The sequence below is a fragment of the Pezoporus occidentalis genome, unplaced genomic scaffold, assembly GCF_034315485.1.
Source record: "Pezoporus occidentalis ecotype Australia unplaced genomic scaffold, CSIRO_AGI_Poc_V1 ctg54, whole genome shotgun sequence".
In the NCBI taxonomy this organism is placed as follows: Eukaryota; Metazoa; Chordata; class Aves; order Psittaciformes; family Psittacidae; genus Pezoporus; species Pezoporus occidentalis.
In genome coordinates, this window is record NW_026915877.1 from 7,439,488 (window position 1) to 7,454,022 (window position 14,535).

Genomic DNA, 14,535 nt, shown 5'->3' on the forward strand with positions numbered 1-14,535 from the left:
GATAAAGTGTTTTTTGTGGATATGTATTTCCCACAGCATACATAAAAAACACTAAAAGAAATGCCAGAACATTTTGATTACTATCCTTGACCAATATGCGCTATTATAGCTAAGATTAGGAGATGCTGTTTCCAGAAGTTTCAGATTTTACTTACTTTGCAGCAAGTTTTATATTAACATTTACCTATGAGAAAATTTCTACTAGGATTTATGTTTGGAAGGAATAGGGATCTGTACTGTCAGATAGCATGGAGGTACAATGAAATTATGTCAGAAAGAATTGTTTAGTGCTTGTAATCCTCAAGCCCAGAGGTAAAAAACAGCACATCCTCTGCAATGTTGATTAGCTATAAATAAACACAGAACTAACTTGTATAGAGCTGATAAAACCTAGTTACTAATGAAGTATCCTGTGTTTCCAACACCAGCCCCACCCACTGATCAAATTACTTCTGTCCTCCACCAAATTCCTTTTTAACTCTCCATCACAATAAAACTAGTGTTTCCTGTGCTGCTGGCTCCCTCCTACACCATTTCCATTTCTCACACACAGAGAATAACCCATTAATCTACATCTCACAGTCTCCCTTCTGCAACAGGTGATGGTGCCCAAAAGGTACCATAAAGGGTCAGTCCCCAGTACCCAAAACAATAAATGCAAAGAACTGTTAAACAGCAATACACCAGAGAATGTGGTATGAAAGTTATTTTACTGCAGACAGTTACAGGACGTGACTCTATGATGCTGAGCTAGAATGCTGCAGGGGAATGGGAAATAGCTTGGAGAAAACCTGTTGTGATTGACGTTTGAGTTTCAGCAAGAAATGAAAATATAAAATGTGAGTTTTAAAAATCACCTGTCATTTTTGACATAACTATCAGTCTGATACAAAACACATTTTCACCACTAACTGGGAACTCTACAAGCAATTCTGGAAGATGCACTTCCTGACAAGATACCCTGAGGATTGACACATTTACAGAGACTTGGTGTTGCTGCACCGGACAGTATCCTTGAATACAGACTTAAACAGCTGGCTGGGACAACAGGAGGACATCCACCGCCTTGTGCTCTACCACACAGACAGCACTCTCATGCCCTGGACCCAGCGCTGCATCTGGCAGGCTGATCGCATCCTGACTGTACGGCTGTGAGACCAGGAGCCGACTGTTGGAGAGCCGGAAAGCATGCTGGAGAACACTGTGGTCCGAGCCCAGAAGAAACTAATGCTACTTCATAAGGAGGAGGGACTTTTCCTTCCCAAACTATGAAATGGCTCAACATGCGGAGCTGGTGGTCTGGACATCTTCATCTCCATTGTCCACGCAGTCTTTTCCAAAGGAAGCCTTTTATCACCTCCCTATGCAGGGTCTCCAGAGACCTCTAACAACTATCTAAGCCACAATTCTTAATATCATGGTGATTTATAATGCCATCCATATATGAAAATCAATAAACTCTTTTTGTCCCCTCCATGAAGTATTCAAAACCTTCCTCAATGTTAGAAAAAAAAAAAAGTTAAAAAAAGTTAACTGGTCAGAAAAGACTGTGCTCAGTATTAAATATGAAATGACCTAAACTTTGCAATTAAAAAATACTGTAACCTTTGATTTCTGTGACAGTAGAGCAACACTGTTCATTTCACCTTACCATCAAAAGTCTGCAGTTTCCACAGTTTCAAAACCATGTTACAGGATGTGTGCGGTGCTCTTCGGGGAGGACTTGCACCCCCACTGCTCAAGCAGGGCTTTTACCCTGCAGGATTACAATTCCACCTCTTAAAAGTTCAGTTTTCTTTCCCTGAAGCAAAACTAATCTAACTAAAGAGGTCCTTCTTGCTAATCCAAGCTTGAGGGCTTCTAAGGGTGCTCCCTGCTCTTCAGTGTCTTTATGTCTTTTTTTAACTCCCTCAACCACACTGTTCTTCAGACAATTTTTTACTGTTTTTTTTTTTTTAATCTTTTTTTTATCTAGTAGTCTTTTGCTCAGATCCATCTCCTTGAGTCTCTGCTCAAGAGGACAGCTGAGCCACTGACTTTGTAAGGCTCTTGCTGACAAAACTTCTAAGGATACTGAGGATAATTAGCACAAAAATAAATATTTTCCATATAAAAAGATACATAAGTGGTGCATTAATAAGCAATGCCTCATAATGCAGCTAGGTATTTGAAGTGTTGAATCCTGAAACAAAGAAAGCCTCATTGGTGTCATGGAGTATATTAGCGTTCATGTGGGCTGATAATTACCCTATGGAACCTGTTAATGAAAAGTTTGTTGCAAAACTAGTCCAGCAATTGATTAAACAAACTTTTACTGCTAACTGGCTTCTCTTCTTTGCCTGAGGATGGAAAGAAATGGGAGTATAGAAATGGACAAAACTATCAAAAAAATGAGCATGACAAGAAAAGACTGCAGGGGAAAGAGTGACCAGAAATTATTTTTCCAGTGTTGTGAGACATTCATGAGGTTATACTTTTTTAACTCTATTTGATGGCTTGCACATCCCAATAATAAATGCTAATTTATTGAAGTCTTTCTGAAACAATTAAAAAAAAAATACTTGCCAGATTTGATCAGACACAGAAACACTCAGGCAAATAGAAAACCATGTAACTAACAACAAAACCAACAAAAAACCAAAATCAACCAGCATACAACACAGGTATTCTTGCAAACTGAAATTCAGAAAACACTAAATGAATTACCAGATAGAAAGTAGGATGGTAACAATTAGGAAACACGCTGCAGTATGTGCACCAATTAGCAGACACAAGAAGTTTATACATGCATCCTTTCACCTACCAAAGATACCATCTTCCTTTTATTCTAAGGAAATATATTTGGCTTATGAAACCTAAATTTGGAAAGGTTTATGCTAGCTAATTCTGAGGCATCACTGAATCTGTACTTTGTATTCCTCTAAAGAAAATAAAATCAAAAGATTTGCATGTGTGTTATGAGACAGAACTTCAAACAATGACTGAATTCTGTTTTATAGTGGGCTTTGGTGTCTTTTTGCAGATAAATTTTGCAATGATTATTAGAGGACTCAAAACTCAGTAAATTTATTTCTTTCCCTCTTGGTCTGGGAACTTGAAAAGCAACTTAGTCTACCACTGTCATAGACACTGAATCAGACTCAACGGTAGCACTTCACAAGTAAATTACTGCCCAGAGAAGCAATATATAACCTAAGGTGTGGATTACAAACTGTTAACTTATCTTTGTCTGGGCTTCAATAGAGCCACTCACCTACCACAGTGTCGTGGTTTATGCCCAGCCAGCAACCCAGAACCACGCTGCTCGCTCACTCTCCCCCATTCCTCCACCTGCTCCCAGAGGGATAGGGAGGAGAATCAAAAGAATGTAACTCTCAGGGGCTAAGAACAGTCCAGTAACTAAGGTATAACACAAACCCACTATTGCTACCACCAATATTAATAATGATAAGGGAAATAACAACAGGAGAGAATACAACCTCTCACCACCTGATGACCGATACCCAGCCTGACCTGAGCAGTGATCTAGCCCTTCTGGGTTCCTGCCCCCAGTTTATATAGTGGTCATGACGTGCTGTGGTATGGAATACCTCTTTGGCTAGTTTGGGTCAGGTGTCCTGGCTCTGCTTCCTCCTAGCTTCCCCTCCTCCCTGGCAGAGCATGAGACTCAGAAAGCCCTTGGTCAGAGTAAACATCACTGAGCAACATCTAAAAAGTGTTGGTGTTATCAGCGTTGTTCCCAGGCTGAAAGTCAAAAACACAGCACTGCACCAGCTACTAAGAAGGAGAAAAATGACTGCTACTGCTGAACCCAGTAGGATTCAGCATTCAGGATTAAGCATTCAGAAGAGCTAATGTGCTACAAAAACACCCAAAGTTTGTTTACTCTGAACTATGATTTTCTGTGTCTTCTACTAAGTTGCAAGAGCACTCACAAGCATTTGATATCAGAGACATTGATGTTTCTATGATCTTAGCTGTGCTCCCAGAACTAATAATGCCATCATAGCAATTAATTACAGCAGCTCATTGGTGACACTGCAAAAGTGACACTCGTGAAACCAGGCAATCACCAATGAAGAATGTCACATCCTGGGGAAAAGCTCAGTCAGCTGCAGGCAGCACCTAGCTAACTGAGAAGGTACTATCACATCATTTCAGTCTATATGCACACCCAGAGAGGACTATCAGATAACCTTCAGCTCCGCTTGGAAGATCTGCAGTTTTGGGGGAAATTACACTGTTTGTGTGAATGGCAGAAATACAAAACAGGCTTTCACAAGTGTATAAACTGCAATTATACAACACTCTGCCCAGGCTGGCGCTTATTTAATATTACAAATACTACTATGAGTCAAAACAACTCTCAGAAGGCATAGTATAAACCCTGATATTGTTCTTCAGGAAAATAAATTGCTTCTCTGGTAACAAAGACATCCATTAATTTCAATGGCCTCTCCAATCTCTGCCCTTCAAAGACTGTAAACAAAACACACGCCATAGAGGTTCTTCATTCCCAAAGTATCCAACTGCCTTAGTGCATTTAAATGAAGAAAGAAGTTTGGAAAAGAAATACGATTTTTACCTGAGTAAATTCATGGCCAGCTAATTGTGCAAGAAGAAACAAAAATATTATACTTGCCAGTTACATTAAATGCTTTGCTTTAAGGGTCAGCAGAGTATATGTTTTGCCCTGTAAAATAACTTCTTTTTCAAGCCACTGCTTCCAAATAACTGATACTTCAACTTTGTCCTATATTCATTAATATTCCTTCTCATGTTCACTGAAAATTGAAAAAGCAAATAAAAATAAATGTTGGACTAAAAATAGCACCTTAACCTACAGTGGCTATCATAAAAAAAAAAAAACAAAATACAAAACCAACCCCCCCCCCCAACAAACAAATCAAAGAAACCCATCAAAACCAGCCAAGAGCATTCTGTTGTACTTGCTACACACACACTGGAAGTTCAACACCTATAGCATAGTAAATTTTGATCTTTAAAAAAAAATCAACTAACTAGGTCAAGTAACTTCAAATAAATCATTCTGAGGAGTATATTGGTTACTGCGAGCTTCTAAATAATTTGAGATTGTACTTTAAGTCTTACAGCTTTACAGACTCAGATGGGTTTTGTCTACGTGGTGCAATCCAATGGTTTCACATCATGCAAAAGTCTTCAACGTATCTCTGAGTGAGGTTCTCTGCCCAGGCTGCTTTGACAGGTTAGCATATCACACGAGTTCACTGCTAGCCCCTGGCTATTCCAGACAGCTCAGGCTTCTCTGCACTTTATCACTGTACTGTTTGCAGAAAGAAATGTAACACATAAATTTACTAGCTCAATCTTTTTAGGTACCATCCATACCTTCTAAAGGAATTACCATTTAGAAGTCAAGTAAATTATTTGAGATACCAAGGTAAAACTTTGAGTTCAAACATCCTTCTTCCACTTACCTTTATCAAAACTGCTACAGTGCTACAAACAGATAAACAGCAAATAGCTGGCAGTTTATCAACAGAACCAGTTTCTCATTTCCTAGATCAGATTTCTTAAGGTGCAGTTTGATGCAAAACAGACAAAAAGCAAACAAAAGCCCCTGATACCTGAACAGATTGCAGATTATGAAGTTAAATGAATACATTTTGCAACTCAGCACCTAAATCACAGTTAGATTTTTCCCACCCTAGACACCTTCTTTGGCAGACACTGCTTTCTCTTTCAGTGCAGCAAACTAAAGCAGGAGTGGAGACAGACCCAGCTTCTTTTAATCTCTGAGAGCTCTATCAGGAAAATTGAATTATTTTCATTATATATTAGAGATAACCAAATAAAAAAACAAGGTAATGATGAAACACTGGTTATTAATAATTTCTGGCTCACCTGCCTGTGTATTGGGAACTGTATCAGATCTGCGCAGATAAAATCGGGTCATGCTCTACTACCCTGCATAGTTTGGGTGCCCTAGTAACCCTAACAATGTTGCACACTCGGAAAGTAACTTCTGGTTGCCCAGACTCCTTCAAATGACACTAGGCTCAAACAAAATTAATGTAGAATTTTAAGTAAAAGGATTTATTTGAAGTCCAAAACAGACAACAGGGTTACAAAGGGTTATCAAATATCAAGGTGTAGAAGGAAGGGGAAGAGGGGAAAATGATAAAAAAAAAAAAAAAAGTGTAAAACAGTATGGCAAGGTTAAATATGGAACAGCTCTTCCCTTTCCTTTCACAACCAATTTGCTTCCCTTACAGGCTGAATATCAAGTCTCCAGTCTTGACACAACTGCAGTCATCAGGCTGCATTCTCCAGCAGACAGAATCTCCTTTGAAGGTATATGTAAGACCCAATCTTCTGCCAGAAGTTTGCCAAGGGGTCCAGATGGACTTACACCACCTCCCTAAAATTTGTTCTAGCTCTCCCTTACCCAGAATACATGTGATACACTTATCTTAATTAAAATAAGGCCTGTTTCACCTCTTTGAGATTTCATTGGTTATTAAACCAGACCTCTGCAGGACAAATCAATCAACTGATGTATATTAGAAACAATTTCCCCTAGACCTAAAATGGATAAAGCACTGTGAGAGATTTTGAAACTCACTAAAAGCATCATCTGAGTCAACCAAGCAGGGTGATGGCAGTGCTTGGTGACTCAGCTCAAGCATATTTGCAGCAGCACCACTGAGCAACAAAGGAAAACACAATATGTGGGATGGGAAAATACTGCAAGTCACAGGATGGCAAGACAAATAAGACAGAGAACTTACAGTTCTCTCTCAGAACACACAGCCTCAACCTTCTGCATCTCCTGGTCAGAGGAAGCAGGACAGAGAACATGTCTTGCAATAAACAATAGAAGTCATGCTCTTAATGTCAATGCATAACCTTATCTTAATATTCTCTTAATGTCAATGTTAACGAGGTGTGGTAATACCAAGTGATTCAATTGGTTCTTCCTTTTTATATTCTCAAATATATATTGATATATAAAGTCATATATCAATATCAATTAAGAAATTATTATTTTGGTTTCACCCACCACAGAGATGCACCTCCCTATTATACCAAGAAGCAGCTCTCCTGTAAGGAAGAGAAACTGACACCATTTTTCACCAAGAAATGATAAAGCTCTCACCTCCTCCTTTTGTGAGCCACTGTGTATGTTTCAGCATGAAATGGGCCTTATACTGATCTTTGTCCCTATTGTAACTGATGTATTAACCAACACACTTTGTGCAAGCATCTGCATGGGATAAACACACATTGCTTTTTAGTGCCTCTTGACTGAAATGCAATAATAGTAACAAATAATTTTTTCAGGGAGTAGCTAATGCTTCCTCTTCCAAAAAAAAAAAACACTTTTCTCCTAAGGTCTATACAATCCGGAATGGAATAACATGTCCTTTCTCAAAAGGGTTCTTGAGTATATTTTGAGAGGAAAATGTGGTCTGATCAGGAAAAGCAATTCCAAAGTTATCAAATTATAGCAAGACTCAGCCATTGTAGTGAACAAGCAGTTTGCCATTTTATCAAAGCTAGAATTTCAACACCAATTCCTACATGTATCTTGGTTTTCTTTTATTTAGCATATAAAACATGGCATAAATAATACATGACCTTTCTAGTTACAGTTCTCAACCGCATCCACAGGAAAAAAAAAAAAAAGTTGCTTGCAAACCAAACACATAAAACTTGCAAAAAATCAAGAGGACTTACAGGATCAGTCAGTTCTGGCAAGCTCGCTTGATAGGTGAGAGGTCTACAGTCACGAGTATTGTTCACCAAGACACAAGGAAGAAACATTGGGCCCAAGTCATCCCCATCAAGCACATCTACTGTCAGGGTGGTTGTACTTGTCCTTCTTTCATGAAGATTTTGGGCTCGGTCCTATGGAGCAAATGAGTTATATTTGGCGAGACTTTCTAAATCAGAGAATCTACAAAAAAGTTTATAAAGTTAAGGGCAGAACATATAAGCATCATAATTATCCACATTCTGGGAAATGGGTAATTATAAAAACTTCAGCCTCAGAGCTACGGCCTTAAAGGCTGAGGAATAAAATTGAGGTAAAAGTTTATCTCTTGAATTAAGAAATATTCTGAGACATCTATCACTCAGAAAAAAAATACAGTTTTAATAAATTAATTCTCAGAAAATGTGTGAAATGAAGATACATGTCTTGTTAATTCTATAAAAATTCTATTAAAAAAATCTGTTTAAGTTAAAAAGTCCCTCATGCTTTACTTATAATCTGAATTTGTTGGGGTTCAACCTGGGAGGCAGCTACATATCACACAGCTCTTTGGTCACACACACACACATCCCCCACACCTAGTGTGATTAGGAAGAGAACTGGAAAAAAGGTAAAAATAATGTGTTAAGGACAGTTTAATAGAACAGAAAAGAAAGGGAAAATAGTAACGATTAAAAAATATACAAAACAAGTGATGCACAATGCAATTGCTCACCACACACTCACCAATGCCCAGCCAGTCCCTGAGCAGCAGGCTGCTGTGCCCCTGCCAAACTCCCCCTAGTTTTATTGTTCAGGATGACATTATACAGTATGAAATATCCCTTCAGCCAGTTTGGGTCAGTTGTCTTGGCTGTGTCCCGTGACAGTTTTTTTTGCAGCCCCCAGCCTCCTCACTGACATGGCAGTAGGAGAAGCTGAAAAGTCCCCGTCTTAATGTCTTAACTTACAGAAATGAAAAGCATAATCAGTAACTACTTCTTTTCTTATTGGCAGTGGAGAGGTCCCAAACTGTAATGCTCAATCCACCTCTGCACACCACAATTTAAGAAAGATTTATCACCTGCCTTCTCCCCCCCAAAAAAAAAACAGCCAGGGGACAGCAATAAGGTTGATCTAAGATCTGTACTCCAAGAGGACATTTGATTAGTCTAGAGAATGAGTTATACTGTTCATCTTTTAAAAAGATGAAGAACACTTCTGTCCACAGTAAAGCAGCTACAATGCTGCATCCAGAAAGTCTTCATGCTTCATGACAGGCTCCTTTCTATCTATCATTGTCTGTCTGGTTTCTTTTTGTTTGTTACTTTTTGTTTGCTTGTTTTAAAATCTTTGGGTACACAAGACACCATTGAGTATTACAACTTGTTTACTGTCTCTTCTTCTCTTTACAAATGGTACAGAATAAAGCTACACTTTTCTGAATTGTAGGAGCTACCTGGATTATTTTATACACTGAATAATGTACACACTAGCAACAGTTCACCTTTTCTTTCTTCTGTTATCATAGTGAAAAAACAGCATGACTACCCAAAGGTCTCTTAAAAACAGTCCAAAATATTTACATTTCCACAGAAGAACTGTTGTGATAGCTTTTCTTAAAAACAAACAAACAACAAAAAAAAAAAAAAACACAAAAAAAACCCCAACCACCTTTTTTAAGTATTTATGCTTTTTAATATTGTCATCTGTGTAAGAGGAACAGGTCATTGCTCTAAATCAGACCCGATACATGTTTTTTTCCTCTTTTGCAGTCCAGTCAGTTCTTGAAACAGTCCTACATTTAGAGTTTCTAAATATGGGAATACCTCAATTCAGCTTTCTTCATGGTCAATCATGAAAAATAATACCACCTGCAAGGAGAAGCCTTCATCATCAACTGAACTTTTTCCCATTCCCCTAATGTGTCTTTGAGAAATACTGACTCAAAGAAGATACAGTCTCACCTCTGTGTCTGGCAAAATCTTGGAGTAGATTCTCCTGGAAGGCTTGCTAAGGCACATGAAAAACAACAAGATGCTTGGTGACAGCCAGCATGGTTTCACTAAGGGGAAATCCTGCCTGACCAATTTGGTGGCCTTCTATGATGGGGCTACGGAACTGATGGACGGGGTAGAGCAGTTGGTGTCATCTACCTGGACTTGTGCAAAGCGTTCGACACTGTCCCACACGACATCCTTGTCTCTAAATTGGAGGGACATCAATTTGATGGATGGACTGCTCGGTGGATAAAGAACTGGCTGGATGGGTGCACACAAAGAGTTGTGGTCAATGGCTCAATATCCAGCTGGAGACCAGTAACGAGTGGTGTCCTTCAGGGATCGGTGTTGGGACCGGTCTTGTTCAACATCTTTGTTGGTGACATGGACACTGGGATTGAGTGCGCCCTCAGCAAGTTTGCCAATGACACCAAGCTGTGTGGTTCGGTTGATGCGCTGGAGGGAAGGAATGCCATCCAGAGGGACCTTGACACGCTTGTGAGGTGGGCTGATGCCAGCCTTATGAAGTTTAACCATGCCGAGTGCAAGGTCCTACACCTGGGTAAGAGCAATCCCAGGCACAGCTACAGGTTGGTCAGAGAAGAGATTCAGAGCAGCCCTGTGGAGAAGGACTTGGGGGTGTTGGTTGACGAGAAAATGAACATGAGCCAGCTTCAGTGTGCGCTCACAGCCCAGAAAGCCAACCGTATCCTGGGCTGCATCAAAAGGAGTGTGACCAGCAGGTTGAAGGAGCTGATCCTGCCCCTCTACTCTGCTCTTGTGAGACCTCACCTGCAGTATTGTGTGCAGTTCTGGTGTCCTCAACATAAAAAGGACATGGAACTGTTGGAACAAGTCCAGAGGAGGGCCACGAGGATGATCAGGGGACTGGAGCACCTCCCGTGTGAAGATCGGCTGAGGAAGTTGGGGCTGTTCAGCCTGGAGAAGAGAAGGCTGCGTGGAGACCTCATAGAAGCCTTCCAGTATCTGAAGGGGGCTATAGGGATGCGGGGGATGGACTCTTCATTATTAACTGTAGTGATAGGACAAGGGGTAACGGGTTAAAACTTACACAGGGGAAGTTTAGGTTGGATATAAGGAGGAAGTTCTTTACTGTGAGGGTGGTGAGGCACTGGAATGGGTTGCCCAGGGAAGTTGTGAATGCTCCATCCCTGGTGGCATTCAAGGCCAGGTTGGACAGAGCCTTGGGTGACACAGTTTAGTGGGAGGTGTCCCTGCCTATGGGAGAGGGGGTGCTGGAACTAGTTTTTCTTAAGGTCCTTTCCAAACCTAACTATTATATGATTCTATGCAAAGTAATTAATTTCATGTAGTATCTTTAGGATGCAAGAACAATAAATCATCTCTGCTAATGTAATCAGTGGTATAGAAATATGATTGCATAGTACATGCAATAGATTTAAATGATTAAATGTTGCCAACAATATTTTGCAAAATAAAAAAAATAAAAAATTGCATATAGAAATCTCCTAAAAACGCTCAGTTATAAAGCTTAATTAGTGCCTTTCTTTGAGATCTAGTTTCTCATCTGTGAGTGATGTAAATTTTAGTACATTCAGTTCCCATTTCGGTATATTTGAGAAAACATACGTCCTTGCAAGACATTTCTATCATGCAAACTGCCCCATTATGTATAAACATGTATTAGCACAAGTCTAGACCCAAAACCAGCACCGCAAAGGTGATAATTTACTGTGAAAGGACACATATTGAAAGGAATGAACCAATCAATGAGATTGCTTTATAATACTGCCACCATGCACTCCAAGCTATGCCTTCCCCAGTAGCTCCTGCAGAGTGACAGGCTTCCGTCTTCATGTGAGCTGTTCACAGTGCTGCACACCACATCTAGCTCTTGAAAAACATGACCTATACAACTAGCCCTGTTATTTTTCTAGGAGTGCAGTGTCTTATAACACTGAGCTCTGACATCAAAGGAAAAGAGCTGTAAATGTGCAGTGGTGATCTGCAGAATAAATTACTGATAAAACAACAAGGCAAATCAGTTCTGAACCTTCCTGTATTCCTGTTCAAGAGATCAGAAAATTATATTAGCCAGGAAAAAATGAGTTGTTCTAACAGCCAGGAAGCATCTTTAGACAGACCTAAGTGTAAAAAGCACTAAGACACCCCTGGAGCCTTCTTCTGTTGGGAGGAATAATGAACATGCCACACAATATTTAGCAAAATAGATTGTAAAATGTTATCTACAATTCTGTGTCGGAAAGATGACAGTAATATAAATGCGTGAATTCAGGAGCAAGCTATCTAAAGTTGCTTCAGAGCATTCTAATTTTCCTCACAAAACAAACGGTATCACAACAGAGGTAAACAAAAGAGCAAAAGTTTTCATTTCAGCTATTATCAGAAAGACAAAAGGGAAAAAAGTTTTCACTGCCCTCAAGGGCACCAAAAAATTTCTCTGATGACAGATACATTCTATGTAGTTTATGCATCAGTTTTCTTCTCAGAATGCCTTATCCACTGCCAGACACTAAAAAAAAAAAAAAAAAAAGCCCTCCACATATGCTTGCCATATGACTCAAAATTAAAATCACCTCTTTATAGAAAAATCCATTTCAAACCTCAAGGATACAACTAAATTGTACCCATTAAACTCACTTAAGATCAAATTAGCATCGCTATATTTGTCAGAAAATGAACACTTAGTGACACTAGAATGCACTTTTCTGCATGGGCTGTACTTCAAATTTGCAACTTGCTCTTTTTGCCAAAAAGGCTGTCTTGTTACACACACTGAGCAAGCTTCCTTTAACTAGTAAGAAAATGCTTAAGCTTCCTACAACCTAGGTAAATGTTAAATAAGACCTTCAAGGAAGAGTATTATCATACCTGGTATTTTAGTGAGACTTTCCCTTTCCTTAGATAAATCTAAATATGCAAACTAAAACCCTACCTAAATCTACAGCATAAATGGCTATTAAGAGATCTATACTTACATTTGCTTGAACAATGACTAAGTAACGAGTCTTTTCTTCATAATTTAGTCTTTCCCTTAGAACTACTGCTCCAGACAAAGTGAGAGGAATATCAAAGGTCCTGTTGGAAGTCTGCAAAAAATTAAAACAGTATGGTAAAATTAAACAAGCTTCAAATTTAAAATATGTTTCAGATAAGCCACGAGATGATCGACTGAATGTAATACCAAAATGGTATTTCCAGATTAGAGATTTTAGATTTTTATGTTTTCTCCTCACCCAATTTACTCCATAAGAAGTCCTGGGTTCAGCTGTAACAGCTATTTTTAATCCTTCTTGGTGGCTGGTGCAGTGCTGTGTTTTGGCTTTGATTTGAGAACAATGCTGATAACACACCAATGTTTTAGTTGTTGCTAAGCAGTGCTTACTCTGATCAAGGACTTTTCAGTCTCTCATGCTCTGCCAGTGAGGAGGGGCACAAGAAGCTGGTAGGAAGCAAAGACAGGACCCCCGACCCAAACTAGCCAAAGGGGTATTCCATACCACAGTAGGTCATGCCCAGTACATAAACTGGGGGGAGTTACTTGGAAGGCCCAGATTGCTTCTTGGGCTGGGTATCGGTGGGTGGTGAGCAATTGTATTCCCTCCCCTTGTTATTTCCCATATCATTATTGTTAGTAGTACTAGCAGTTTTGTATTATACTTCAGTTATTGGACTGTTCTTATCTCAACTCGTGGGGTTTACAATCTTTTGATTCTCCTACCCATCCCGCTGGGAGTGGAGAGGAAGAAAGAAGGAAGTAAGTGAGCAGCTGCATGGGTCTGAGTTACCAACTGGGCTTAAACCACAACACCCCAACAATAAATAATCTGTAACATAATAGAAATCTCTGTGATTCTTTGCATATTCATTATTAATTCCAACCACAAACTGAAGAACAGATTTGCCATGCTGAATTTGCACTGGTGTGTTCAGAAAAGCTTTCTCCATTTCTCATCTGAGAGTTCAGGTCTTCAGTTTCTAGAGTTCGGCTTGCCATCATCTACCTTTTTTCTCACTATTGTAGAAAGTATCAAGTATTAGGATCACCTGCTACAAGTTCAGGAGTGTTGCACCCCAAATAGAAGGAAGTGCAGCAGGAGGGCCAGGAGACCTCCTTGGATGGATAAGTCGCTCCTGAGAAAACTTCGAAGGAAAAAAGACGCTTATAAAAGGTGGAAGCAAGGACAGGCAGACTGGGAAGAATACAGGGATGTGAAGCTAGGGACCAGGTTAGGAAAGTTAAGGCCCAGTTAGAATTAAACTTGGCTAGGGATGTTAAGGATAACAGGAAGGGATTCTATAGGTACGTAGTGAATAAAAAACAGACTAAGGACAACGTAGGCCCCCTCTGGAAGCTATCAGGAGAACTGGCTACCCTGGATTTGAGAAGGCTGAGGTTCTGAATGACTTCTTTGCCTCGGTCTTCACTGGCAAAGGCTCTGACTGCACCACCCAAGTCTTGGAAGGCAGATGCAGGGACTGAGAATGAAGACCTTGGGCCCACTGTAGGAGAGGATCTGGTTCAAGACCATCGTAAAAACCTGAACGTGCACGAGTCCATGGGACCTGATGAAATCCATCCGCGGGTCCTGAAAGAGCTGGTGAATGAAGTTGCGAAGCCCCTGGCCATCATATTTGAGAAATCATGGCAGTCAGGTGAAGTTCCCGATGACTGGAAAAAGGGAAATATAACCCCCATTTTCAAGAAGGGGAAAATGGATGACCCGAGGAATTACAGACCAGTCAGTCTCACCTCTGTGCCTGGCAAAATCTTGGAGCAAATTCTCCTGGAAG

General features: G+C 39.9%; 1 protein-coding gene across 10 annotated transcripts in view; it reads right to left on the reverse strand.

The window, feature by feature from the left end:
• PCDH15 (protocadherin related 15) overlaps nt 1-14,535 on the reverse strand; it is a 370,883-nt gene that overhangs the window by 241,693 nt on the left and 114,655 nt on the right. For 9 of the 10 annotated variants that reach the window (XM_062637927.1, XM_062637929.1, XM_062637924.1 and 6 more), the window contains 2 exons: nt 12,720-12,830; nt 7,723-7,893 (listed from right to left, as the gene is read on the reverse strand). In XM_062637927.1, coding sequence (XP_062493911.1) covers nt 7,723-7,893; nt 12,720-12,830 — 282 coding nt within the window. Of the gene's footprint in view, nt 1-7,722; nt 7,894-12,719; nt 12,831-14,535 lie in introns of those variants that run through there. The other variant, XM_062637925.1, reaches the window with a different exon arrangement.